This window comes from Petromyzon marinus, chromosome 1 (genome assembly GCF_048934315.1).
Source record: "Petromyzon marinus isolate PM22_M1 ecotype Great Lakes invasive population chromosome 1, UKy_Petmar_22M1.pri1.0, whole genome shotgun sequence".
NCBI classification, from domain to species: Eukaryota; Metazoa; Chordata; class Hyperoartia; order Petromyzontiformes; family Petromyzontidae; genus Petromyzon; species Petromyzon marinus.
In genome coordinates, this window is record NC_133667.1 from 14,394,266 (window position 1) to 14,421,971 (window position 27,706).

At 53.5% G+C, this 27,706-nt stretch overlaps 1 protein-coding gene across 7 annotated transcripts in view; it reads right to left on the reverse strand.

The window, feature by feature from the left end:
- LOC116944602 (cAMP-dependent protein kinase catalytic subunit alpha-like) overlaps positions 1 to 27,706 on the reverse strand; it is a 113,374-nt gene that overhangs the window by 13,533 nt on the left and 72,135 nt on the right. For 4 of the 7 annotated variants that reach the window (XM_032958431.2, XM_032958633.2, XM_032958537.2 and 1 more), the window contains 3 exons: positions 1,381 to 1,442; positions 662 to 790; positions 144 to 242 (listed from right to left, as the gene is read on the reverse strand). In XM_032958431.2, coding sequence (XP_032814322.1) covers positions 144 to 242; positions 662 to 790; positions 1,381 to 1,442 — 290 coding nt within the window. Of the gene's footprint in view, positions 1 to 143; positions 243 to 661; positions 791 to 1,380; positions 1,443 to 24,439; positions 24,470 to 24,517; positions 24,657 to 27,706 lie in introns of those variants that run through there. The other 3 variants (XM_032958512.2, XM_076069212.1, XM_032958722.2) reach the window with 2 other exon arrangements.

The following is a 27,706-nucleotide window of genomic DNA, read 5'->3' on the forward strand; positions in this document are numbered from 1 at the left end:
ACCCGACCGCAACTTTGTCTCCCAAGTGACGACGCTTACGCAGCGTAGCAGGTCCTCATTTGAGGCCGAGTCAACCTAGGTGAGGCCCAGGACTAGGTGAGGGACGGGACGAGGAAAGGACGGTACGGGACCGGACGCGCTACCTTGTAGCTGTACTCGAGGCTGACGAGGAAGGGGAAGCTAATGGCCTGGAGGATCCGCTTCTCGTTGAGCGTGTGCTCCACCTGTTTTAACTTCACCACCTGCAAAGAGAGAAAGCTCCCATTGTTTGCCAGGTATCTTCGCATAATCTTGGGAGAGGGGAGGGTACCGAAGGTGAACGCGCCAAAAACTGGAGTGGGGCGACATTTATGGGATTCGTGTGCGGTGGATGGGGCAGTGCAGAATAGGATTTTTTTTGTTTTATATTAGTGGAATCCGATGAGCTGTAAAGCTCTTTATATGTCCAGTAGGGGCGGTGTCAGAAAGTTACAACAACATACAATACGAAAAGACGATAGGAGTGCAAAGTAAGCCAATCACTGAATTGCAACAACGACTAAAAATCTATGTTTATTTTACCAGGTAAGCCACCACTGAGCTGTGAGCTTCTGTTTCAGAAGTGACCTGGCGCCACAAACGATAGCTCAACGAAGTGGCGGGGAGACAGTGCTGCGGGCACCTTCTGCTTGTCGAGGATCTTCATGGCGAAGTATCGGTCCGTCGCCTTGTGCTTGACGAGCATGACTCGCCCGAAGGAGCCCGTTCCCAGCGTCTTCATCCGCTCAAAGTCGTCCAGGCACGATGTGTTCTGCGTGCGGCGAAGACAGAGGACACCCCCGGCAAAGACTTTAGTCGACCGTTGGGGGCGAGCGCTGTTGTAAGCGAGCGCCCGATGAAGGCCGGCACGGCGCACGAGAGTGGGGGGGTTGGTGGGGGTCGGCCAGCGCCACCCCATGCGCTGATGTTTACTCGTACTCGTTTGAGGCACGCACAGACGCATGCACGCTCACACGCGCTCACACGCGCTCACACGCACACACACTCACTCACTTTCACACACACACACAACAAAGATCCCCCGTAGAGCCTCAACAGGCCTTTGGGGCGAGTGCTGTTATAAAGAACACCTCATGAAGGCCGGCACGCTGCACGAAGTAGGGGGTGAGTTGGCCAGCACCACCCCATGCGCTGATGTTTACTCATACTCGTTTGAGGCACACACAGCGCTAGCGTGAATTCAAACTGCAAAATTGAGCGAATTCTGGGTAGAATCAGAATCTGTATTTATCCTGGACAAATCCGACGAGCTACGAAGCTCTTTCATCGCGGACGTCTAGTAGTAACACCACACAAAGACAAAAGACACATACACGCACGCGCACTTGTCGCTCCTCCCACCTGTTGGGGGTTTTCCCATTTCTTCAGGAAGTCTTCCTTGGCTTTGGCCAAAAACTCCTTCACTGCAAAAATACACATGGCGGAAACGGCAGGGGAGGGAGGGGAGGGGGGGGCATGATAACAGCAACAACGACGACGGGAGCGCGCGTCGGCACGACGAACTCTCTCCCCAACGGCGAAAATCCATGTCGGAAGCGGCTTTGTTACGGCGGCGCTGGCTACGGTGGGCAACATGCTGCAACATGCATCATAGCTGCGTGACAAGAGTAGTTAAAACTATAGATATTTACATTCAATGGTTCTTTCGGTAAAGTCACGTAGATAGAATAAAAAAATATTGAATTTGTATTACCAGGTAAGGCCCACTGAGCTATGTTAGCTGCTTTTTTTTATAAGCGACCTGGCCATCACAAGTGACAGCTAAGCGAAGCGGGCTTATCATCATCATCGTGTGGACATTTATAACAGTAGCCAAATAACGCTCTATATGCGTGATGTTGATTCTAAATGTGGAGGGGAAAAAACTGGAGGACCCCCGAAAAAAATCCACACGACCAGGTTGAGAGATAGAGACACGCAAACTCCAAATATACAGCAAGCGTCAGGGTCAGGATCGAACCCACGACCTCCTGTACACCAGGTGAGGTCGTTAACGTCTCCAGGCCACCATGGCGCCCCAGTGATCGCGGGATGCTTTGGATGTCATCTGCCAGCCGAGTAGCTCCCTCGACAAAGAGCTTCGTAGCTCGAAGGGCTTTCGTCGGGAAATAAATTGCTGATAAAACTTTTTAAAACTCCTGATGCAAAATTGCGTTGGCAGAAGTCAAACCTGGATTTTAACCGGAGAGTTTTTAGCACCGCGCGTGCCTGAACTTAAAAGGGTATTTTTTCATGTCATAAAATAAATTGGTTCGAAGTGGAGGGGTCTTTTTTTTTATAAATCTCATGAATCGTGACAATTAACAACTAGAATGTAAAGCTCTTTGTATAGAATCAACTCACGCCTCATTAAGGACGCAATTAATTCCCTCCCCATTGTTGTTCACTTATTGATCATCACAATTCAAGAACTGATCAATTTTACGTCTCATTTTTGGCGGCTGTAGGTTTAACGACACGTTCCTATTTACGCGATCTCACCCAAAAAAACCTCTATTATGGATCATATTAGTCGCGAAAGCCTACTACTTCTATGACGCGTTAAACCGTCTCATTTTTGTCATTCGTTTCTCATGTTCTCTATCACCTGCTCCATGAGCCCTGTAGGTACAAATCCACACATGTTTCAGTTTTCAGTTTATTTATTTTGGTATAGCCCTGTGAGCCATTCGGCTCTTGAATCGGTGGTTTGCCAGAATCGTGGATAACCAATGCTTACACATAACCTTCGATGTAATGCACCTCCAGCCTGAGAAAAGTATTTTTACTCTATGAATAATTCACGTAATCACAATCATCTTCTGTACGTAAGCTCTCATAGCAACAAGCCATTTCGAACCAGCAGCCCCTGTTTTACACTAAGAGAGGGTTGTGATCCAGCTTCCTATGTTAAGTTGGAGGTACGGCCTTGTCCTCCTACAAGGCGGTGGGGTTAGTCGCGTTCCTGAAGAACACTGAGTTATGGAAACATCGCGTTATAATATCATATCAGGGGTAAATATCATATCAGGGGTAAAGCAACAGTCCGCGATGATACGTGAAACGCGTAACGCAGGGCCTGAACAAAGACTGAGACGCGTGGTGGGTAGCATCTAGAAACATCTAGCAGCATCCTAATATGCCTTGAGTGAAGCTACACCGAGGCAGCCGTAACAACCGCTTATTCCTACTTGCGCGACGTAGTTCAGTCTGCTCAATCGCGTTATATCTATTTTGCATCTGCGTGAAAAAAAAATGCGTTCCCTAATACATTAATCGCGTTCTATCCAATTCGCGTCATGAGAAAATCACGCGGCGTACAGGAGAACAACTATGCCTGGCCAATTGCTGTCACTGTTGTAGTGAAGATTAATGTCATCTGCTTGACACTGGGTGGCGTCATTGGGTTTTTAGACCATCTTGCTTGAACACTAAGAGTGGAATTTAATATATTTTTCAGTGACGTATTGATAGAAAAACAAACTATTGTCAATAAAATCTCTGCTCTGAAAAAGGACCAGTACATCGGCGAACCTGATGTACTGATACGTGTCTCATCACGGCGGCCTTCAACCTGGGCCGATACTTGGGACGTCTGTCCGTATAACTTCTTTTGCACCGTACGGAGCCAACCATGCTAATCGAAAGTGCAGTGTTGAGTCTATAGAAAGGTTTGAGCCTATGGGCAGTGTTGTGTCTATGGGTAGTATGCATGTTGAACTTCGTTTGCACGGTACGTAGCCAAGCGTGCTAATTGGAGGTGCAGTGTTGAGTCTATGGGCAGTATTGAAGTTATGGGTAGCGTTAGTCTGGGCAGTGTTGAGTCTATGGGCAGTATTGAGTCTATGGGTAGTGTTAGTCTGGGCAGTGTTGAGTCTATGGGCAGTATTGAGTCTGGGTAGCGTTAGTCTGGGCAGTATGTACGTACGTACTTCTTTTGCACCGTACGTAGCCAACCGTGCTAATCAGAGGTGAGCGATGGACTCGCAAGACGTGACCACTGGAAAGCCGAGAAGGCATACAAAGTGGTTCTCTGTACCTGCCTCAACCAACAGGCCTCCTCCAGGTCATCCCAGGTCACCACAGGTCATCACAGGTTACCCCAGGCCACCTCAGGGAATTTCAGGTCACTCAAGGTCATCCCAGGTCACCCCAGGCCAGCCAGGTCATCCCAGGTCACCCCAGGTCACCCCAGTTCATTCCAGGCCACCCCAGGTCATTCTAGGACACACCAGGTCACCCCAGGCCACTCCCCCCCCCACCCCCTACCATTACACAGTTTCACATTCTATGCCCGTTCCGTCAGCCGTCACAGATGCAGGGTGACGGCACGCGAATGGTACGAGGGCCGGGTGCGATTGGTTCACCGGGGGGGGGGGGGGGAAGTCAGGCGGTCGGTCGTCAGTCTCCGTTTATAACAGCCAACGGGTTCCTGAACGTTGCCGAGCAAAAAACAAACAAACTCAGACGAGCGACGGGCTGGGGGGGGGCGGTGGTTTTAAGAGTTAAGAGTGTGGGGCTCTATCATTTCATCTCAACACCAACGTCGTCATTCTCCCCAAACCCCTTTTGGCAACTTTAAAAAAATGTTGTTGCAGCGATTGCAAAAAAAAAAACATGCCGGAGTCGCCGATGCCGTTGCAGGCAGCGGGGGGAGGGATAACAGCGATAACGGCGTGTCCGTACAGGGCGCACCGTCCATTATTTACGAACTGGAATCAATGACGGCGGATTTGAGGCAAGGTCGTCGTGCACGCTTTGTAGTGCGACGATTTTTATCGTACGGGACTCATCCCCCCCCCCATCTCTCTCTAGACCTCCGCGTTTCCACCACTGGTACCGGGTTCGAGGAGCAGTAGCAGCGGCGGTGATGCACGTCGCGGCGTCGAGACCTGAGAATAATCCCCCCCCCACGCCCGGGGTGTTATCGAACGTCTCGCGTTTGTGCGATTGCTCGCAAGGCTCTCCGGAGTGAAACATGAATCGCCGTCCGCGATTCTTGATCGCCCAAAAGGATTTTCTGGCTTTCTCTCGGCAGCAAAAAAACCCACGTGTGTCATCCGTCAATAAGCATGAAAACATAATAAGAATAGGTTTTTACCCTTTCTAGCACTGAAACAGGAGTTGCTTCAAGATGGTCAAATACCAAATAGAAACCTTTTGCAAAGGAATCGAGTGCTGCATTAACCACACACAGTACTTGTGGTGAACATGCAAACAAACGTGCTCTGATAATAATGTATGCATTGTCGTTTAAACTGATTGGCCTACACCAGAGGACAGCCTTCTATGTGGCCTTGTCTCCACCAGCATTAGACCAGAAAACACCAAAGGAAAACAGTATAAAGGGCAAATGAACGAATCAAAGCGTTAATAGCTCGGGTTGAGCAGTTATATCATGTGATACATCTTTGCCAGTATCAAAATGATGAAAAAACAATAGGCTTTCGCCTTTCTGGCAATAAAACAAGAGGGGTGTTAAGATGTTTAAACACCACATAGATACCTATTGGAAAGGAATAAAGTATCCATTAACTTAAAAATGATAACGTGAAAAATGAGAATAGGTTATTACCATTTCTGTTCACCATTTGGTGCTCTCTGGTCTACTAACATCAGTGGTGAGACGAGGCCGTGAAGAAGGCTGCAGCTCTGGTGGAGGCCAATCAGTTTCAAAGACAATGCGTACATACATTATTGTCAGAGCACGTTTGTTTGCATGTTCACAAGTACAGTAAAACCTTGGATTGCGAGTAACTTGGTCTGCGAGTGTTTTGCAAGACGAGCAATTTTTAAAAATAAATATTCATTTGATAAACGAGCGAGGTCTTGCAATACGAGTAATACGTATACGCTTTATACTGCCGAGCGTCACGTGATCACAACTGATATACGAGTGTTTTGATATACGAGTGCTTTGGATTACAAACGCGTTTCCGGAACGAATTATGCTCGCAATCCAAGGTTTTACTTACGTGTAGTTGATGCAGTACTTGATTCTTTGCAAAATGTATCTATTTGGCATTTGAACATCTTAACACCTGTTTTTATTGTTAGAAAGGATAAAGCCTATGCTTATTTTTCATACTTTGATACTGGAAAAGGTCCCACAAGTTTAACTTATTATCCTTCAATTATGGACGATACCCCAAGTGTTGAAACCTGAACTTTTTTCGCATCCGTATGTAGCCCGACCGTGCTGAACCACTAACCACTAACCACCGGACGTCTCGCATACGTTGAAAATCTTCAGGAGTCCCCAGAATCATCGTTTGTGGTGCTATTACTGCAGAACAGGGCTTCGATTTTACCTTTTATTTGTGCGAAACTGAGACCGCGTTATATTCAAGCGTAAGATTAACTGCGAGCAAGTGTAACAATGTCCCCCGCCACCCTCCGCTCTCCCCTACCCTTAGACTCAACACTGCCCGTAGACTCAACACTACCCGTAAATTCAACACTGCCCGTAGACTCAACACTGCCCGTAGACTCAACACTGCCCGTAGACTCAACACTGCCCGTAGACTCAACACTGCCCGTAGACTCAACACTGCCCGTAGTCTCAACACTGCACCATAGACTCAACACTGCCCGTAGACTCAACACTGCCCGTAGTCTCAACACTGCCCACAGACTCAACACTGCCCATAGACTTAACGCTGCACCTCCGAACAGCACGGGGGAGGCCCAGGAGTGGAGGGGGGACTTCATCCAGCAGTTGGGGGGGGGGGGCTGTGTGAATGTTCGTCTCCTGAAGCTGTACGAGGCGATGACCACACGGCTCCCTGCGTTGTTTCTGGGGTGATAATAATTATAATACAAATGTACAGGGTGTTTAAAAGAAATGGACCCAATTTCAAAGCAGTATGTTTCACGATGGCAACATGTTACAATTACACAAAAAGTTACAAACGGTTTAATGAGTTATCAAGTTTTACTAACCATTTTATAAATGCTCTATGTGCCCTCCACCTGCTGTACGGACAAACATCGAGACGATAGTTGAATTCGTCCCAAACGCCTCTCAAAGTGTCTTCTTCCACTGAAATCACCGCTGCCATGATTCTGTTTTTGAGGTCATCCAGATTAATCGCTAATAGTGGGAAAAAAACACGGTCTTTTGTGCCACCATGCTCTTTGACATTGGCGAATCAATGCCAAAACACCGTTCAAACGCACGCTGCACCGCAATAACGAATTCAGTCTTAAATTTTGATTTAAAGCTTTCGTGACTGCAGTAATTCATATTCTTAGTTTTTTCGGTAAAGTCACGTTGAAGAGAAACAACAAAATAACAAAATATATATAAAACAATAAAAAATTCTCACGACGTTTCGACCATAACTCAAACGGTCATCATCATTGTTTTATATATATTTTGTTATTTTGTTGTTTCTCTTCAACGTGACTTTACCGAAAAAACTAAGAATATGAATTCAGTCTTGCTGAGCTGCAGAACGTAAAACGCCTTGTGTTGCGGTGTCGCCATCTTGCGAATGACTGAGGCTAGGGGCTGTTAGTGCGCTGGGAGAGGCATTTAGCAGTACTCATTTGAAACTCTATGCTCCGCCCTTTCAAGTGGTAAGAGTTTCATTCATGGGGGTTCGTGGTTGCAGAGATATAGCGATTTCAAATTGGGTCCAACATTTTTAAAAACCCTGTATAAAGTGCCCTGAAACAATCATTCTCAGGGCGCTTTGTCCGATGCGGTATCTCGTCATTATTTCACGAAACTTGGCGATCCGTGATTGTTTAAAATCTAATCCGCGAATCGCATCTGGAACTCTACGCGACCGCATAGAGAGAGAGAAAGTGATGAGATAAAGTGCAGTGAGGGTACAGGAGAAAGAGAGTGTGTGGTGAGGGTACGGGAGTGAAGGTGTGTGTGGTGAGGGTACGGGAGAGAAGGGGTGGGTGGTGAGGGTACAAGAGAGAGGGGGTGTGTGGTGAGGGTACGGGAGAGAGGGGGTGTGCAGTGAGGGTGCGGGAGTGAGGGGGTGTGGGGTGAGGGTACAGGAGAGAGGGGTTGTGTGGTGAGGGTACGGGAGTGAGGAGGTGTGTGGTGAGGGTACAGGAGAGTGGGGGTGTGTGGTAAGGGTCCAGGAGAGAGGGGGTGTGTGGTGAGGGTACAGGAGTGAGGGGGTGTGTGGTGAGCGTACAGGAGGAGGTGTATGGTAAGGGTACAGGAGAGAGGGGTTGTGCGGTGAGGGTACAGGAGAGAAGGGGTGTGTGGTGAGGGTACGGGAGTGAGCAGGTGTGTGGTGAGGGTACAGGAGTGAGGGGGTGTGCGGTGAGGTTGAGGGTACAGGAGAGAGGGGGTGTGTGCTGAGGGTACGGGAGAGAGGGGGTGTGTGGTGAGGGTTCGGGATGAGGGGGTGTGTGGTGAGGTTACAGGGGAGAGGGGGTGTGCGGTGAGGGTACAGGAGAGAGGGGGTGCGTGGTGAGGGTACAGGAGTGAGTGGGTGTGTGGTGAGCGTACAGGAGTGAGGAGGTGTGTGGTAAGGGTACAGGAGTGGGGGGTGTGTGGTGAGGGTTCGGGAGAGAGGGGGTGTGTGGTGAGGGTACGGGAGTGAGGGGGTGTGTGGCGAGGGTACGGGAGAGAGGGGGTGTGTGGTGAGGGTGAGGGAGAGAGGGGGTGTGTGGTGAGGGTACGGGAGAGAGGGGGTGTGTGCTGAGGGTACAGGAGAGAGGGGGTGTGTGGTGAGGGTACAAGAGAGAGGGGGTGTGTGGTGAGGGTACAGGAAAAAGGGGGTGTGTGGTGAGCGTACAGGAGAGAGGGGGTGTGTGGTGAGGGTACGGGAGAGAGGGGGTGTGTGGTGATGGTACGGGAGTGAGGGGGTGTGTGGCGAGGGTACGGGAGAGAGGGGGTGTGTGGTGAGGGTATAAGAGAGAGGGGGTGTGTGGTGAGGGTACAGGAAAAAGGGGGTGTGTGGTGAGCGTACAGGAGAGAGGGGGTGTGTGGTGAGGGTACGGGAGTGAGGGGGTGTGTGGTGATGGTACGGGAGTGAGGGGGTGTGTGGCGAGGGTACGGGAGAGAGGGGGTGTGTGGTGAGGGTACGGGAGAGAGGGGGTGTGTGGTGAGGGTACAGGAGAGAGGGGGTGTGTGGCGAGGGTACAGGAGAGAGGGGGTGTGTGGTGAGGCTACAGGAGAGAGGGGGTGTGTGGTAATGGTACAGGAGTGAGGGGGGGTGTGGTGAGGGTACAGGAAAAAGGGGGTGTGTGGTGAGGGTAAGGGTACAGGAGTGAGGGGGTGTGTGGTGAGGGTACAGGAGAGAGGGGGTGTGTGGTGAGGGTACAGGAGAGAGGGGGTATGTGGTAAGGGTACGGGAGAGAGGGGGTGTGTGGTGAGGGTACAGGAGAGAGGGGGTGGGTGGTGAGGGTACAGGAGTGAGGGGGTGTGTGGTGAAAGTACAGGAGAGTGGGGGTGTGTGGTAAGGGTACAGGAGAGACGGGGTGTGTGGTGAGGGTTCGGGATGAGGGGGTGTGTGGTGAGGTTACAGGGGAGAGGGGGTGTGCGGTGAGGGTACAGGAGAGAGGGGGTGCGTGGTGAGGGTACAGGAGTGAGTGGGTGTGTGGTGAGCGTACAGGAGTGAGGAGGTGTGTGGTAAGGGTACAGGAGTGGGGGGTGTGTGGTGAGGGTTCGGGAGAGAGGGGGTGTGTGGTGAGGGTACGGGAGTGAGGGGGTGTGTGGCGAGGGTACGGGAGAGAGGGGGTGTGTGGTGAGGGTGAGGGAGAGAGGGGGTGTGTGGTGAGGGTACGGGAGAGAGGGGGTGTGTGCTGAGGGTACAGGAGAGAGGGGGTGTGTGGTGAGGGTACAAGAGAGAGGGGGTGTGTGGTGAGGGTACAGGAAAAAGGGGGTGTGTGGTGAGCGTACAGGAGAGAGGGGGTGTGTGGTGAGGGTACGGGAGAGAGGGGGTGTGTGGTGATGGTACGGGAGTGAGGGGGTGTGTGGCGAGGGTACGGGAGAGAGGGGGTGTGTGGTGAGGGTATAAGAGAGAGGGGGTGTGTGGTGAGGGTACAGGAAAAAGGGGGTGTGTGGTGAGCGTACAGGAGAGAGGGGGTGTGTGGTGAGGGTACGGGAGTGAGGGGGTGTGTGGTGATGGTACGGGAGTGAGGGGGTGTGTGGCGAGGGTACGGGAGAGAGGGGGTGTGTGGTGAGGGTACGGGAGAGAGGGGGTGTGTGGTGAGGGTACAGGAGAGAGGGGGTGTGTGGCGAGGGTACAGGAGAGAGGGGGTGTGTGGTGAGGCTACAGGAGAGAGGGGGTGTGTGGTAATGGTACAGGAGTGAGGGGGGGTGTGGTGAGGGTACAGGAAAAAGGGGGTGTGTGGTGAGGGTAAGGGTACAGGAGTGAGGGGGTGTGTGGTGAGGGTACAGGAGAGAGGGGGTGTGTGGTGAGGGTACAGGAGAGAGGGGGTATGTGGTAAGGGTACGGGAGAGAGGGGGTGTGTGGTGAGGGTACAGGAGAGAGGGGGTGGGTGGTGAGGGTACAGGAGTGAGGGGGTGTGTGGTGAAAGTACAGGAGAGTGGGGGTGTGTGGTAAGGGTACAGGAGAGACGGGGTGTGTGGTGAGGGTAAGGGAGAGAGGGGGTGTGTGGTGAGGGTACAGGAGTGAGGGGGTGTGTGGTGAGGGTACAGGAGTGAGGGGGTGTGTGGTGAGGGTACAGGAGTGAGGGGGTGTGTTGGTAAGGGTACCGGAGAGAGGGGGTGTGTGGTGAAGGTGAGGGTACAGGAGTGAGGGGGTGTGTGGTGAGGGTACAAGAGAGAGGGGGTGTGTAGTGAGGGTACAGGAGAGAAGGGGTGTGTGGTGAGAGTACAGGAGAGAGGGGGTGTGTGGTGAGGGTGAGGGAGAGAGGGGGTGTGTGGTGATGGTACAGGAGAGAGGGGGTGTGTGGTGAGGGTACAGGAGAGAGGGGGTGTGTGGTGAGGGTACGGGAGAGAGGGGGTGTGTGGTAAGGGTACAGGAGTGGGGGGGGGTGTGGTGAGGGTACAAGAGAGAGGGGGTGTGTGGTGAGCGTACAGGAGAGAGGGGGTGTGTAGTGAGGGTACAGGAGAGAAGGGGTCTGTGGGGAGGGTACAGGAGAGAGGGGGTGTGTGGTAAGGTTACAGGAGTGGGGGGGGGGGATGTGCAGTGAGGGTCCGGGAGTGAGGGGGTGTGTAGTGAGGGTACAAGAGAGAGGGGGTGTGTGGTGAGGGTACAGGAGTGAGGGGGTGTGTGGTGAGGGTACAGGAGTGAGGGGGTGTGTGGTGAGGGTACGGGAGAGAGGGGGTGTGTGGTGAGGGTACAGGAGTGAGGGGGTGTGTGGTGAGGTTACAGGAGAGTGGGGGTGTGTGGTGAGGGTACAGGAGTGAGGGGGTGTTTGGTGAGGGTACAGGAGTGAGGGGGTGTGTGGTGAGGGTACGGGAGAGAGGGGGTGTGTAGTGAGGGTACAGGAGAGAAGGGGTCTGTGGGGAGGGTACAGGAGAGAGGGGGTGTGTGGTAAGGTTACAGGAGTGGGGGGGGGGGATGTGCAGTGATGGTCCGGGAGTGAGGGGGTGTGTAGTGAGGGTACAAGAGAGAGGGGGTGTGTGGTGAGGGTACAGGAGTGAGGGGGTGTGTGGTGAGGGTACAGGAGTGAGGGGGTGTGTGGTGAGGGTACGGGAGAGAGGGGGTGTGTGGTGAGGGTACAGGAGTGAGGGGGTGTGTGGTGAGGTTACAGGAGAGTGGGGGTGTGTGGTGAGGGTACAGGAGTGAGGGGGTGTTTGGTGAGGGTACAGGAGTGAGGGGGTGTGTGGTGAGGGTACGGGAGAGAGGGGGTGTGTGGTGAAGGTACAGGAGTGAGGGGGTGTGTGGTGAGGGTACAGGAGAGAGGGGGTGTGTGGTAATGGTACAGGTGTGAGGGGGTGTGTGTGGTGAGGGTATGGGAGAGAGGGGGTGTGTGGTGAGGGTACGGGAGTGAGGGGGTGTGTGGTGAGGGTATGGGAGAGAGGGGGTGTGTGGTGAGGTTACAGGAGAGAGGGGGTGTGTGGTGAGGGTACGGGAGAGAGGGGGTGTGTGGTGAGGGTACAAGAGAGAGGGGGTGTGTGGTGAGGGTACAGGAAAAAGGGGGTGTGTGGTGAGGGTAAGGGTACAGGAGAGAGATGGTGTGTGGTGAGCGTACAGGAGAGAGGGGGTGTGTGGTGAGGGTACAAGAGAGAGGGGGTGTGGTGAGGGGACAGGAAAAGGGGGGTGTGTGGTGAGCGTACAGGAGAGAGGGGGTGTGTGATGAGGGTACGGGAGAGAGGGGGTGTGTGGTGAGGGTACGGGAGTGAGGGGGTGTGTGGTGAGGGTACGGGAGTGAGGGGGTGTGTGGCGAGGGTACGGGAGAGAGGGGGTGTGTGGTGAGGGTACGGGAGAGAGGGGGTGTGTGGTGAGGGTACAGGAGAGAGGGGGTGTGTGGTGAGGCTACAGGAGAGAGGGGTGTGTGGTAATGGTACAGGAGTGAGGGGGTGTGTGGTGAGGGTACAGGAAAAAGGGGGTGTGTGGTGAGGGTACAGGAGTGAGAGGGTGTGTGGTGAGGGTACAGGAGAGAGCGGGTGTGTGGTGAGGGTACAGGAGAGAGGGGGTGTGTGGTGAAGGTCAGGGTACAGGAGTGAGGGGGTGTGTGGTGAGGGTACAGGAGAGAGGGGGTGTGTGGTGAGGGTACAGGAGAGAGGGGGTATGTGGTAAGGGTATGGGAGAGAGGGGGTGTGTGGTGATGGTACAGGAGAGAGGGGGTGTGTGGTGAAGGTACAGGAGTGAGGGGGTGTGTGGTGAGGGTACAGGAGAGTGGGGGTGTGTGGTAAGGGTACAGGAGAGACGGGGTATGTGGTGAGGGTAAGGGAGAGAGGGGGTGTGTGGTGAGGGTACAGGAGTGAGGGGGTGTGTGGTGAGGGTACAGGAGTGAGGGGGTGTGTGGTGAGGGTACAGGAGTGAGGGGGTGTGTGGTGAGGGTACGGGAGTGAGGGGGTGTATGGTGAGGGTACGGGAGTGAAGGGGTGTGTTGTGAGGGTATGGGAAAGAGGGGGGTGTGGTGAGGCTACAGGAGTGAGGGGGTGTGTGGTGAGGGTACAGGAGAGAGGGGGTGTGTTGTGAGGGTATGGGGGAGAGGGGGTGTGTGGTGAGGGTATGGGGGAGAGGGGGTGTGTGGTGAGGGTATGGGGGAGAGGGGGTGTGTGGTAAAGTAAAGGAGTGAGGGGGGTGTGGTGAGGGTATGGGGGAGAGGGGGTGTGTGGTGAGGGTATGGGGGAGAGGGGGTGTGTGGTAATGGTACAGGAGAGTGGGGGTGTGTGGTGAGGGTACGGGAGTGAGGGGGTGTGTGGTGAGGGTATGGGAGAGAGGGGGTGTGTGGTGAGGGTACAGGAGTGAGGGGGTGTGTGGTGAGGGAACGGGAGTGAGGGGGTGTGTGGTGAGGGTATGGCGGAGAGGAGGTGTGTGGTGAGGGTATGGGGGAGAGGGGTTGTGTGGTGAGGGTACGGGAGTGAGGGGGTGTGTGGTGAGGGTATGGCAGAGAGGGGGTGTGTGTTGAGGGTACAGGAGTGAGGGGGTGTGTGGTGAGGGTACAGGAGAGAGGGGGTGTGTGGTAATGGTACAGGAGTGAGGGGGTGTGTGGTGAGGGTACGGGAGTGAGGGGGTGTGTGGTGAGGGTATGGGAGAGAGGGGGTGTGTGGTGAGGCTACAGGAGAGAGGGGGTATGGTGAGCGTATAAGAGAAAGGGGGTGTGTGGTGAGGGTACAGGAAAAAGGGGGTGTGTGGTGAGTGTGAGGGTACAGGAGTGAGGGGGTGTGTGGTGAGGGTTCAGGAGGGGGGGTGTGGTGAGGGTACAGGAGAGAGGGGGTGAGTGGTAAGGGTACAGGAGAGAGGGGGTGTGTGGTGAGGGTACGGGAGAGAGGGGGTGTGTGGTAAGGGTACAGGAGTGGGGGGGTGTGTGGTGAGGGTACAAGAGAGAGGGGGTGTGTGGTGAGCGTACAGGAGAGAGGGGGTGTGTAGTGAGGGTACAGGAGAGAAGGGGTCTGTGGGGAGGGTACAGGAGAGAGGGGGTGTGTGGTGAGGGTACGGGAGAGAGGGGGTGTGTGGTAAGGTTACAGGAGTGGGGGGGGGGATGTGTAGTGAGGGTCCGGGAGTGAGGGGGTGTGTAGTGAGGGTACGAGAGAGGGGGTGTGTGGTGAGGGTACAGGAGTGAGGGGGTGTGTGGTGAGGGTACAGGAGTGAGGGGGTGTGTGGTGAGGGTACGGGAGAGAGGGGGTGTGTGGTGAGGGTACAGGAGTGAGGGGGTGTGTGGTGAGGGTACAGGAGTGAGGGGGTGTTTGGTGAGGGTACAGGAGTGAGGGGGTGTGTGGTGAGGGTACGGGAGAGAGGGGGTGTGTGGTGAGGGTACAGGAGAGAGGGGGTGTGTGGTAATGGTACAGGTGTGAGGGGGTGTGTGTGGTGAGGGTATGGGAGAGAGGGGGTGTGTGGTGAGGGTACGGGAGTGAGGGGGTGTGTGGTGAGGGTATGGGAGAGAGGGGGTGTGTGGTGAGGTTACAGGAGAGAGGGGGTGTGTGGAGAGGGTACGGGAGAGAGGGGGTGTGTGGTGAGGGTACAAGAGAGAGGGGGGGTGTGGTGAGGGTACAGGAAAAAGGGGGTGTGTGCTGAGGGTAAGGGTACAGGAGAGAGATGGTGTGTGGTGAGCGTACAGGAGAGAGGGGGTGTGTGGTGAGGGTACAAGAGAGAGGGGGTGTGTGGTGAGGGTCCAGGAAAAGAAGGGTGTGTGGTGAGCGTACAGGAGAGAGGGGGTGTGTGGTGAGGGTACGGGAGAGAGGGGGTGTGTGGTGAGGGTACGGGAGTGAGGGGGTGTGTGGTGAGGATACGGGAGTGAGGGGGTGTGTGGCGAGGGTACGGGAGAGAGGGGTGTGTGGTGAGGGTACGGGAGAGAGGGGGTGTGTGGTGAGGGTACAGGAGAGAGGGGTGTGTGGTAATGGTACAGGAGTGAGGGGGTGTGTGGTGAGGGTACAGGAAAAAGGGGGTGTGTGGTGAGGGTAAGGGTACAGGAGTGAGGGGGTGTGTGGTGAGGGTACAGGAGAGAGGGGGTGTGTGGTGAGGGTACAGGAGAGAGGGGGTGTGTGGTGAAGGTCAGGGTACAGGAGTGAGGGTGTGTGTGGTGAGGGGTACAGGAGAGAGGGGGTGTGTGGTGAGGGTACAGGAGAGAGGGGGTATGTGGTAAGGGAAAGGGAGAGAGGGGGTGTGTGGTGAGGGTACAGGAGTGAGGGGGTGTGTGGTGAGGGTACAGGAGTGAGGGGGTGTGTGGTGAGGGTACAGGAGTGAGGGGGTGTGTGGTGAGGGTACGGGAGTGAGGGGGTGTATGGTGAGGGTACGGGAGTGAAGGGGTGTGTGGTGAGGGTATGGGAAAGAGGGGGGTGTGGTGAGGCTACAGGAGTGAGGGGGTGTGTGGTGAGGGTACAGGAGAGAGGGGGTGTGTTGTGAGGGTATGGGGGAGAGGGGGTGTGTGGTGAGGGTATGGGGGAGAGGGGGTGTGTGGTGAGGGTATGGGGGAGAGGGGGTGTGTGGTAATGGTACAGGAGAGTGGGGGTGTGTAGTGAGGGTACGGGAGTGAGGGGATGTGTGGTGAGGGTATGGGAGAGAGGGGGTGTGTGGTGAGGGTACAGGAGTGAGGGGGTGTGTGGTGAGGGTACCGGAGTGAGGGGGTGTGTGGTGAGGGTATGGCGGAGAGGGGGTGTGTGGTGAGGGTATGGGGGAGAGGGGTTGTGTGGTGAGGGTACGGGAGTGAGGGGGTGTGTGGTGAGGGTATGGCAGAGAGGGGGTGTGTGTTGAGGGTACAGGAGTGAGGGGGTGTGTGGTGAGGGTATGGGAGAGAGGGGGTGTGTGGTGAGGCTACGGGAGTGAGGGGGTGTGTGGTGAGGGTATGGGAGAGAGGGGGTGTGTGGTGAGGGTATGGCAGAGAGGGGGTGTGTGTTGAGGGTACAGGAGTGAGGGGGTGTGTGGTAATGGTACAGGAGTGAGGGGGTGTGTGGTGAGGGTACGGGAGTGAGGGGGTGTGTGGTGAGGGTATGGGAGAGAGGGGGTGTGTGGTGAGGCTACAGGAGAGAGGGGGTGTGGTGAGGGTATAAGAGAAAGGGGGTGTGTGGTGAGGGTACAGGAAAAAGGGGGTGTGTGGTGAGGGTGAGGGTACAGGAGTGAGGGGGTGTGTTGTGAGGGTTCAGGAGGGGGGGGTGTGGTGAGGGTACAGGAGAGAGGGGGTGTGTAGTGAGGGTACAGGAGAGAAGGGGTGTGTGGTGAGGGTACGGGAGAGAGGGGGTGTGTGGTGAGGGTACAGGAGAGAGGGGGTGTGTGGTGAGAGTACAGGAGTGAGGGGGTGTGTGGTGAGGGTACAGGAGACAGGGGGTGTGTGGTGAGGGTACAGGAGAGTGGGGGTGTGTAGTGAGGGTACAGGAGAGAAGGGGTGTGTGGTGAGGGTACAGGAGAGAGGGGGTGTGTGGTGATGGTACAGGAGAGAGGGGGTGTGTGGTGAGGGTACAGGAGAGAGGGGGTGTGTGGTGAGGGTACCGGAGAGAGGGGGTGTGTGGTGAGGGTACCGGAGAGAGGGGGTGTGTGGTAAGGGTACCGGAGAGAGGGGGTGTGTGGTGAAGGTGAGGGTACAGGAGTGAGGGGGTTGTGGTGAGGGTACAAGAGAGAGGGGGTGTTAGTGAGGGTACAGGAAAGAAGGGGTGTGTGGTGAGGGTACAGGAGAGAGGGGGTGTGTGGTGAAGGTGAGGGTACAGGAGTGAGGGGGTGTGTGGTGAGGGGTACAGGAGAGAGGGCGGGTGTGGTGAGGGTACAGGAGAGAGGGGTGTGTGGTGAGGGTACGGGAGAGAGGGGGTGTGTGGTAAGGGTACAAGAGTGAGGAGGTGTGGTGGTGAGGGATCGGGAGTGAGGGGGTGTGTGGGTGAGGGTACAGGAAGAGAGGGGGTGTGTGGGAGGGTACAGGAGAGAGGGGGTGTGTGGTGAGGGTACAGTAGAGAGGGGGTGTGTGGGTGAGGGTACAGGGAGAGAGGGGGTGTGTGGTGAGGGTGAGGGAGAGAGGGGGTGTGTGGTGAGGGTACAGGAGAGAGGGGGTGTGTGGTGAGGGTACAGGAGAGAGGGGTGAGTGGTAAGGGTACAGGAGAGAGGGGGTGTGTGGTGAGGGTACGGGAGAGAGGGGGTGTTTGGTAAGGTTACAGGAGTGGGGGGGGGGGGGGGGGGTGTGTAGTGAGGGTTCGGAGTGAGGGGGTGTGTAGTGAGGGGGTGTGTAGTGAGGGTACAAGAGAGAGGGGGTGTGTGGTGAGGGTACAGGAGTGAGGGGGTGTGTGGTGAGGGTACGAGAGAGAGGGGGTGTGTGGTCAGGGTACAGAAGAGAGGGGGTGTGTGGTGAGGGTACAGGAGTGAGGGGGTGTGTGGTGAGGTTACTGGAGAGTGGGGGTGTGTGGTGAGGGTACAGGAGTGAGGGGGGGGTGTGGTGAGGGTACAGGAGTGAGGGGGTGTGTGGTGAGGGGTACGGGAGAGAGGGGGTGTGTGGTGAGGGTACAGGAGTGAGGGGGTGTGTGGTGAGGGTACAGGAGTGAGGAGGTGTGTGGTGAGGGTACGGGAGAGAGGGGGTGTGTGGTGAGGGTACAGGAGAGAGGGGGTGAGTGGTAAGAGTACAGGAGAGAGGGGGTGTGTGGTGAGGGTACGGGAGAGAGGGGGTGTTTGGTAAGGTTACAGGAGTGGGGGGGGGGGGGGTGTGTAGTGAGGGTTCGGGAGTGAGGGGGTGTGTAGTGAGGGCGTGTATAGTGAGGGTACAAGAGAGAGGGGGTGTGTGGTGAGGGTACAGGAGTGAGGGGGTGTGTGGTGAGGGTACGGAGAGAGGGGGTGTGTGGTGAGGGTACATTAGAGAGGGGGTGTGTGGTGAGGGTACAGGAGTGAGGGGGTGTGTGGTGAGGTTACAGGAGAGTGGGGGTGTGTGGTGAGGGTACAGGAGTGAGGGGGGGGTGTGGTGAGGGTACAGGAGTGAGGGGGTGTGTGGTGAGGGTACGGGAGAGAGGGGGTGTGTGGTGAGGGTACAGGAGTGAGGGGGTGTGTGGTGAGGGTACAGGAGTGAGGAGGTGTGTGGTGAGGGTACGGGAGAGAGGGGGTGTGTGGTGAGGGTACAGGAGAGAGGGGCTGTGTGATGAGGGTACAGGAGTGAGGGGTGTGTGGTGAGGGTACGGGAGTGAGGGGGTGTGTGGTGAGGGTATGGGAGAGAGGGGTGTGTTGTGAGGCTACAGGAGAGAGGGGGTGTGTGGTGAGGGTACAGGAAAAAGGGATGTGTGGTGAGGGTACAGGAGAGAGATGGTGTGTGGTGAGGGTACAGGAGGGGGTGTGTGGTGAGGGTGAGGGTACAAGAGAGAGGGGGGTGTGGTGAGGGTCCAGGAGAGAGGGGGTGTGTGGTGAGGGTACGGGAGTGAGGGGGTGTGTGGTGAGGGTACAAGAGAGAGGGGGTGTGTGGTGAGGGTACAGGAGAGAAGGGGTGTGTGGTGAGGGTACAGGAGAGAGGGGGTGTGTGGTGAGGGTACAGGAGTGAGGGGGTGTGTGGTGAGGGTACGGGAGAGAGGGTGTGTGTGGTGAGGGTACGGGAGTGAGGGGGTGTGTGGTGAGGGTACGGGAGAGAGGGTGTGTGTGGTGAGGGTACAGGAGTGAGGGGGTGTGTGGTGAGGGTACAGGAGTGAGGGGGTGTGTGGTGAGGGTACAGGAGAGAGGGGCTGTGTGATGAGGGTACAGGAGTGAGGGGGTGTGTGGTGAGGGTACGGGAGTGAGGGGGTGTGTGGTGAGGGTATGGGAGAGAGGGGGTGTGTGGTGAGGCTACAGGAGAGAGGGGGTGTGTGGTGAGGGTACAGGAAAAAGGGGATGTGTGGTGAGGGTACAGGAGAGAGATGGTGTGTGGTGAGGGTACAGGAGTGAGGGGGTGTGTGGTGAGGGTACAAGAGAGAGGGGGTGTGTGGTGAGGGTCCAGGAGAGAGGGGGTGTGTGGTGAGGGTACGGGAGTGAGGGGGTGTGTGGTGAGGGTACAGGAGAGAGGGGGTGTGTGAAGGTGAGGGTACAGGAGTGAGGGGGTGTGTGGTGAGGGTACGGGAGAGAGGGTGTGTGTGGTGAGGGTACGGGAGTGAGGGGGTGTGTGGTGAGGGTACGGGAGAGAGGGTGTGTGTGGTGAGGGTACAGGAGTGAGGGGGTGTGTGGTGAGGGTACAGGAGTGAGGGGGTGTGTGGTGAGGGTATGGGAGAGAGGGGGTGTGTGGTGAGGGTGATGGTACAGGAGTGAAGGGGTGTGTGGTGAGGGTACGGGAGAGAGGGGGTGTGTGGTAAGGGTACAGGAGAGAGGGGGTGTGTGGTGAGGGTACGGGAGAGGGGGGGTGTGTGGTGAGGGTGAAGGTATGGAAGAGAGGGGGTGTGTGGTGAGTGTACAGGAGGGGGTGTGTGGTGAGGGTACAGGAGTGAGGATGTTGCCTCGAGGTATATGCTTGCTCCAAACCGGCAAGTGAACCGAGACTCTCAAAAGGAGGCACTGACAGAGAACCCAAAAAAACACGCCGGGTACTAAAAGGCCGCCCAGCCACCTCGGTAGCTCGGAGCGAGTGCTGCGTGCAACCGCGAATGCGATTCGTAACTTTGATCCTCGCCCCACACGCGCATCGCGAGTTTCAACGTTTAATGTGCAATTTTTAACTTGTGGCACTACTGCTGTGTGTTGTTGTCTTGCTGTGGCCTGGGACTGTTGTTGGTGTTTGCTGCCTTGCCCCAAGCTTACATTTAGTGTTGAAATATCGTCAGGAATTGAAATACTTTTGCGTTTTTGTAACTACGTATTTTATTTAATTGTGATTTGCTTACCTTTCCTAAATAATAGAACCCCTCTTAATTACTACCCTTGTTCATGACTAATCACTTAATCCAATGTATTCGCTTACCGATCATTGCCCTGTTAACGACGGGCTGTTGTCGGTACAATAAACAGCAATTAATGCATTGATTAACTTCGTTTCTTTTAATAGTATGTGCGTATTATTTTGTTAATATATTTACGCGTTAATATCCATTGTTTAAATATTATAAAGTACGTTTTTCTTCAGTTGAAAAAGGGTAAGCCTTTAAGGTGTATTTCCTATACTCGCTTAACGACCAAATCACTTAACGACTGGTTTCGTGGAACCAATTACCGTCATTAAGAGGGGTTCTATAGTTCTTTGCACTCCTTAAGGTTGTTGTATTGTATTGTCATTGTATTGTTGTTGTATTGTATTGTTCTTGTATTGTTGTTGTATTGTATTGTTATTGTATTGTTGTTGTATTGTATTGTTGTTGCATTGTATTGTTTCTGTATTGCATTGTTGTTGCATTGTATTGTTGTTGCATTGTATTGTCGTTGCATTGTATTGTTATTGTATTGTTGTTGTATTGTATTGTTGTTGTATTGTATTGTTGTTGCATTGTATTGTCGTTGCATTGTATTGTCGTTGCAACTATCTCCGAACCCGCGTCCCTACTGGACCGCCTGTGCAAAAGATCTTCCCAGTCTCAAATCAAGATTCCGATTTCTGATAATTCCAAAACTATCGGTTCCGCAATCTCCAATCTGTACCCCCCGCCCACCCCCTGCATTCTCCAATCTGCAGGCCCCCCTCCCCCCCCCCGGAAATCCGGCACACGTTTTCCCTAATCGGCCGACGTGCAGCGCAAGGTGGCCTGCGGTCAAACGTGCACCCATCCTGTCAGCCTATAAGGAAGGCCCAGAAAGAAACGAAACAAAAGGGGCTACACTGGGAAAACTTGAGGTGGCCACTCTACAGATTTGTACTCTCCGCAGGGGAGGAGCGCACACACACGCACGCAATGGAGCGATTTTTCATACAGCGAGATGGAGGTCGCGACATCGCTAGGTCTATGAGAGGGGTTTTTTTTGCGTTAGATCGCGTGAATGTAAATGTGTCGTTAAACCCGCCACCACCACCCGACAAGGCCAATTAGTAAAGTTTTGTCACGTAAACAAAACGTGCAAATTCGTTCCTAGTACAGCACACCGGTTGTGTCTTGGAGAGTATACCCACAACATTTACGATTCGCTCTAACCCAAAAAACCTCTATTACGGATATTGATCGCGAAAGCCTACGTGTTAAATCGCTGGGTCTATTGACAAAAGTCGCGTCAAGATTTATCCCCCCCCTGCCCCCGCCCCCACCCCTGACGGTCATTCAATGAATTGTCACAATTTTTTGAGCCGACTCAATTCAAGAATTGGGGCGCCGTGATGCGCGAGATGTTAACTACCTCGCCCGCTATGCCGGAGGTCGCGGGTTCGATCCCGACCCTGACGCCTGCCGTATATTTGGAGTTTGGGGTGTCTATCTCTCTCTCCCCGTGGTCGCGTGGATTTTTCTCCGACTCCTCCGCGCTTTGGCTGCTATAAATTTCCACACGATAAGCCATTTAATTGGGCAGTCATTTGTAATAGCCAGGTCGCTTATGAAAAAGAGCTATATAGCTCATTTTCTCTCTCTCTCTACCTCGTGAAAAAAAAATAGTTTAGCTTAGTTTAAAATAGTTGATAGTTTTAATTGATTATTTTGTGTCATTAGTTCCGCCTCGTTTATATGGTTACGCTTGCTTCGTTGGCCCTAGGGTAAAATTGCCGTGAAATCGTACAAATAATCGATTTAAAATTGCCGTGAAATCGTACAAATAATCGATTCTCGCAGGCACAATTAATGGCATGCACTGCGAGCATAAGAAACTACGGTGCTTCAAGCAACGAACTCAACGCATCGTTGCGCGCTTGCTTGATAAGAAACCCTTGCTGACGAGCCGCGAATCGGTTAGGAACTGAGAAGGCGCAGACGATGCTTAAGCCGCTCCGATCATGTTCGTCGCAGCTTCTCTGGCTTGTGATACGACTCGACCACCCCGCATCGAGGCTCGGACCGAGAGAGACAACTTCTACTGCCACCGCTAGTCCGGCAAGAGAAGGAAAAAAATTTCCGCTGCCGCAGCCATGAATTTTTAAGCGACGCCAACGGATGTCCCATCGATAAAGTCGCCCGGCTTTCGGGATGAGCCATCAAACAAATACGGTCGCTGCCCTGGTGCGGCCCTGGTGCGGCGCTTTCGGACGCGCTTCTGTGGCCGTCTGGAACGCTCTTCGTTCCGATATTAGGAAGTCCACTGGAGCTGTGCACTTTTAAATCGTGTGGATTGAAAACTCATTTCTTTAGAACTGGCTTTTTGTGTTTAGTTCGTTGTCATTCCCCCGCACCTCCGATGATCAGGGTTGGCTACGTACGGTGCGAAAGCAAGTCCAACATATATATGTACAGGAAGCCACTGGAGCTATGCACTTCGAAATAATCTAGATTGAAACCTCATTTCTTTCGAATTGCCTTTTTATGTTTAGTTTGTTGTCCTTCCCCCGCACCTCTGATTAGTACGATTGTCTACATACGGTGCGAAAGAAGTTCAACACACGCACATACACATGCTCGCCTTTAGATTGGCTCGAGGTAGGGGTGGGGGGGCAGGGGGGGCGAGGGGGTAGGGGGCAGGTGGGTGGGTGGCGGTTCACACAAAGCAAAGTGAGCGGCAAGCTCGCGTGGGGTCAACAGCCTAGCTGCTGTCGTGGGGTCTGCGCGGAGGCGTCAACTCCGGAGAGTGGAACCCGGGGGGGTGCGGGGTGGGGAGGCCGTGTTCACCGGCCGCTATGGAAGCGTGGGGGGGGGGGGTTTCGCGTGGGGCGGTGCTCGCTACGTGAGTGGGGGAAGGTTGGTGGCACCGCATACAGAGGACGGGGGGGGGGCGTTGGAAGCTGCAGCTGCATGGGGGGGGGGGGGGGGTGCGTCCGCGAGTGAACGGAATTTCTCTGCGAATCAATGCGCAGGCGCGCCGTTTGCTTTCTTATGTAGGGGGGCTGCGGGGGGCTAGAGGGGGGCGAGGGAGCTCGCGAGCGCTCCGTGATTTTGCGCCAATTTTTAAAGAGAAGGGGAATAAAACGGGAGTGGACGAATCGGTTGGAAACGTCGGTGCCAATGTTTTTGGACTCGGGAACGGACACCACCCCCCGCTCCCCCCACCGCCCCCGACAGATTACGAGACTCGCTCGTCGCGGTCCACTTCCAGCAGCCCGTTAGTGGGGAACAGCAGCTTCAAACAGCGTGGCTTCATCTATGCATATGCATGCACACGTGGTGTGTGTGTGCACACAGCATATTACTGTATTCGCCAGCCAAAGTATATGCGTTCATGTCGTGCACGCGTGTGTGTTTTGTTTTTACACGTAGGCCAAAGTCCTTTTTTTTTTACAAACGGGGTGAACTACCCATTGATATTATTTATTTATCAATTACGACCTTGATGAACGGCTCAAATTTTATGATCAACTTGAAACTCAGGATGTAGCAGTTTGGTTTAGCGTCAGTTATTGCTACATTGCTCACAATCTTGCTCCGTTCCACGTCTTCATGGTGATTTGAACAAAAGTGCTCTTTCGGAGGATTTGGATCGTTAAAAAAAAGGGAATCAACTCGGAGAGCTCCGTAGCCGAGACGAGATTTTTTTATGTACAAAAAACTAAACCGCTCATCCGTAACTGCCGGTCGTGTTTTAATCGTGGGCGCATCAGCTGCTGAGATGCACACACCTCGGCTCATTAAATGGAGGACCGTTGTCCAATTAGGATGCCTAAATTTTGTTCAGCGTGTTGGGTCAAATGCCACCAAACCACAACAAATACATTCTGAAGAGGCACAACGTGATAAATGCCACAGAGGTGGGGAGTGTAATCATTTAAAATTATCCCAATTCACTATCGACTACAATCGAGTTCTCGTCGATGACACAATTATAATTTTCGTTACACGTGGCTCGAATGCGCCCTGCTTCAACGAACGCTCACAAAGTGATCGCACCTTAGTTGGTCGAGCAGCAGGTATCCCAGCTGTGAGGCCATGAGTTCGAGTCCTGGTCATGGTTCACTCGGCCCAATCAATCATCATCACCATGTCGTGGGTGAGCTAAACGAGTACCACCCGGTGAGTATGTATACACCACTTGGCATAAAACCAACGGTGCCTGTGTTTAAATTAACAGCAGACCGTTGCTCCCCTGCCACATTATCGAGGAATCCCAACACTCACTTTAGCATCGGTATACTTTTTGGACTTTTGCCTACACACACACATATTTACACACGCACGCGTGCACGCGCACACACGTGGGCGTGCGTGCGAAATATGCAACGCGCATACACAAACACACGTGCGAGCACATACGGTGGCATTTGTACACAGGGCCTGTGGCCCCCTTTGTACAGAGTGCCTCACTACACACGTGAGCCCGCACCCCCCGACCCCCCCACACCACCCCAGCCTTTTCTGTTGGGCATCTCAAGGCCATGCACCCGTCGCGCCGCTGACCTTCGAATGATCTGCTGACCTTTTCGCACGCTGCAACGAAAAGGGCGAGACACAGCAACGGAGGAGGAGGGGGCTCACCTGCCACGTCCATGCTTGCCGTCACGAGTGAGCCGCACGGCCCAGGGGCACACGGCGCAGCATTGCCCGTCCGCCCGCAAGCGCAAACGCCCCCACACGGAAGGCAACTCGTCGCGCGCAGCCCTTGTGAATGTTAAAGTTTGATGTGTTTTTTTGTCCGTTAACTAAACCTACTCTGTTTCCACCCCCCCCGACCCCGTACCACCCCCCCACCACCGCCCCGTCAAAACGGACGCCGTGATCCTCAACGCCGCCAAATGGTTTACCCGCCGCAGCCTAATTTAGTTTTTTCAGCATGACCAGTTATTATTATTTATTTTTTTACCAAATTTCTTGCTAAACGGGGCGAGCGTGGTCCGCCATTCGTTTACGGGAACAAGTGGAGCTCGTCGCTTTTTCGCCAGTGACGTTGGGTTCTGCTGCGCGACGTGACCGCACGGCCCGCCTGCCCGTTTTATCTCGATGGTGAATTTTGTGTTTCCTCTTTCTCTCTCTCTCACGCGCGCAATTCGCAACGCGAGGTCGCCCACCCGCAGGCCAATGTAACGGCGCCGCCTCTTACCTACCTACGGTCGCGACAGCCCCCACGTGGGAGGTGTGAGAGCGAGTGGCCGAGCGTGCGGGGGGGAAACGGGCAGGAGGCGGAGCGCATTGGGTTTCGTTCCAACTCCTCTACGATGTCATGAAGCCACTGGGAGCTGTGCTTTTTTTAATCATCTGTATTGAAAACTCATTTCTTTTGAACTGCTTTTTTGCATTTAGTTTGTTGTGCTTTGCTCCGCACCTCTGATTAGCAAGGTTGGCTACGTACGGTGCGAAAAAAGTTCAACGTACATACGTACGTTAGGAAGCCACTGGAGCTGCGCACTTTTAATCTAGATTGAAAACTAATTTCTTTAGAACTGTTTAGTTTGTTGTCGTTCCCCCGCACTTACGATTAACGCAGTTGGCCACGTACGGTGCGAAAGAATTTAAATGTACATATACCTTAAATTTTGATTTAAAGCTTTCGTGACTGCAGTAATTCATATTCTTAGCTCTTTCGGTATTGTTTCCCTTCAACGTACTTTACCGAAAGAGCTAAGTATATACATATACCTTGATGATGGACCCTCATCGTCTGACCTCTCGCTTTATTATTGGAGCTTTTTATAAATTAATAGACTAATTAATGAATCAATTTTCGCTCCCTTTGTCTATGTACAGCTGGAAGAGAGCTGCGTTGGTCATGGAGGTTGATTATACTTCACAAATGCTAGTCAGTGCAGCCTGGTGTGAATGGGCAGAGGATCGGCGGTGGTGGGGGAAGGGGGTGGTTGGCAAGACCACGACCTCTCCTGGTATGCAGGAGGTCGTGGGTTCGATCCTGATCCTGACGCCCTGCTGTATATTTAAAGTTTGCACGTCTCTCTCTCTCTCTCCCCGTGGTCGCCTGTATTTTTTATTGGGTCCTCCGGTTTTTTCCCTCCACATGATCAACCACTTCGTTGAGCTATCAATTGTGATAGTCAGGTCACCTCTGAAAAATAACTAATAGCTCAGTGGGTTTTACCCAGTAAAAATAAAAACAGTTTAGTTTAATCTTCTTGGTTCTTTCGGTAAGGTCACGTATTTCCATTCTACGTGACTTTACCGAAAGAACCAAGAAGATGAATCCCTGCAGTCACGAAAGCTTTAAATCGAAAAAGTTTAGTTTAAATTTATTTGTTTTCTTTGGTTCTTTCGGTAAAGTCACGTAGAATGAGAATAAAATAATAAATTGACAGCGCTGTCCTCCAGACAGTCTCGTCCCTTCACCTGATTAAGGCCGCTTGTGTTGTGGCCGAAACGTCATGAGAATATTATTGTTATTTTATTTGATCAATTTATTATTTTATTCTCATTCTACGTGACTTTACCGAAAGAACCAAAGAAGATGAATCCTTGCAGTCACGAAAGCTTTAAATCGAAATTTATGTTTTTTATTTATTTTCTTACCTTTCCTACAACTTCACGCTCCTATCGTTTTTTTTGTTCATTTTTTTTCAAGTCGGAACATTCTGACCCCCGTGCCCCCTTACCGGACGTCTGTAAAAAAGAGCTTCATAGCTCATCGGATTTTCTCCAGTATAAACAAACATTGCCGATTCTGATAATGCTGATGCTGCCGATGCTGCCGGCTGCTGCTGCCTGCCGCACGTGAAGCTCGCAGTCTGGTCTGCCTCTGCCGCGTGTCCTGCACGCCTGCCCATCGTTTGACTTCACATTGAGCGGCGGGGTGTGGGGGGGGGAAACACGCTACCTCATTTGCGTTAATAATAGACTGTTTCGGGGTCTCATCATCATCATGATCGGTGGCGATGTCAGAAAACAACGTGCAATGCTACACGACAACTGCATGCAGCTAATTGGTTTTAACCAAGGGGTCTAACTGCAGACGTATTCAATGCACACGTGCACATTCGAAAAAAGTATTTTCGCGCACAACGGTACATACAACACACAGTGCAAAACGAAATATATATACACGTGTACACATTAGAAAGAGCTTGAAATGTACTGACCTGCACGCACAGACCAGGCTATATTTAAACGCACAGATACAAACAAGCATGTGAAGTCACGTAAGTACACACACACACAGACATAAACACAAGTGCATGTGCATACAGGCACAAAACAACACAGGCACGCTGAACATTAACACATGCACAAGGCACGCGAAGACATGCATGCATTGACACACGTACGCGTACGTTCACACATACGCTCACAACATTCGAGTGTCACTGTGTAGGTTACGGATGTGATCACGGCTGAAACGCACGCGGTACTTGCAAATGTACGTTTGTGCACATGCTAAACTTCTTTCGTACCATACATAGCCAACCATGCTAATTGGAGGTGCGGAGGGAGGGGTAAGGACGACAAACTAAACGCACAAATCACGCAGTGTGCACATCCGTATTCGGTGCTCTTGAGCCAAGGGGGTGGAGATTCCACGCTCCTATGACAAGAGACCAGTCCCTTTCCACGCGACAAGCCGGCGTCTACCAACCTCCCACGAAGCGGTACTCATTTTATTTCACTGTGGCAGAGGAACAGCGTGGGTCACGCCCTGACCGGCGGTCGAACTCACAGGCTTTCCGATGGTGAGTCAAGCAGCCTAAACCACAGTGCCCCCCTGTTGGATAACATACCACCAATAAT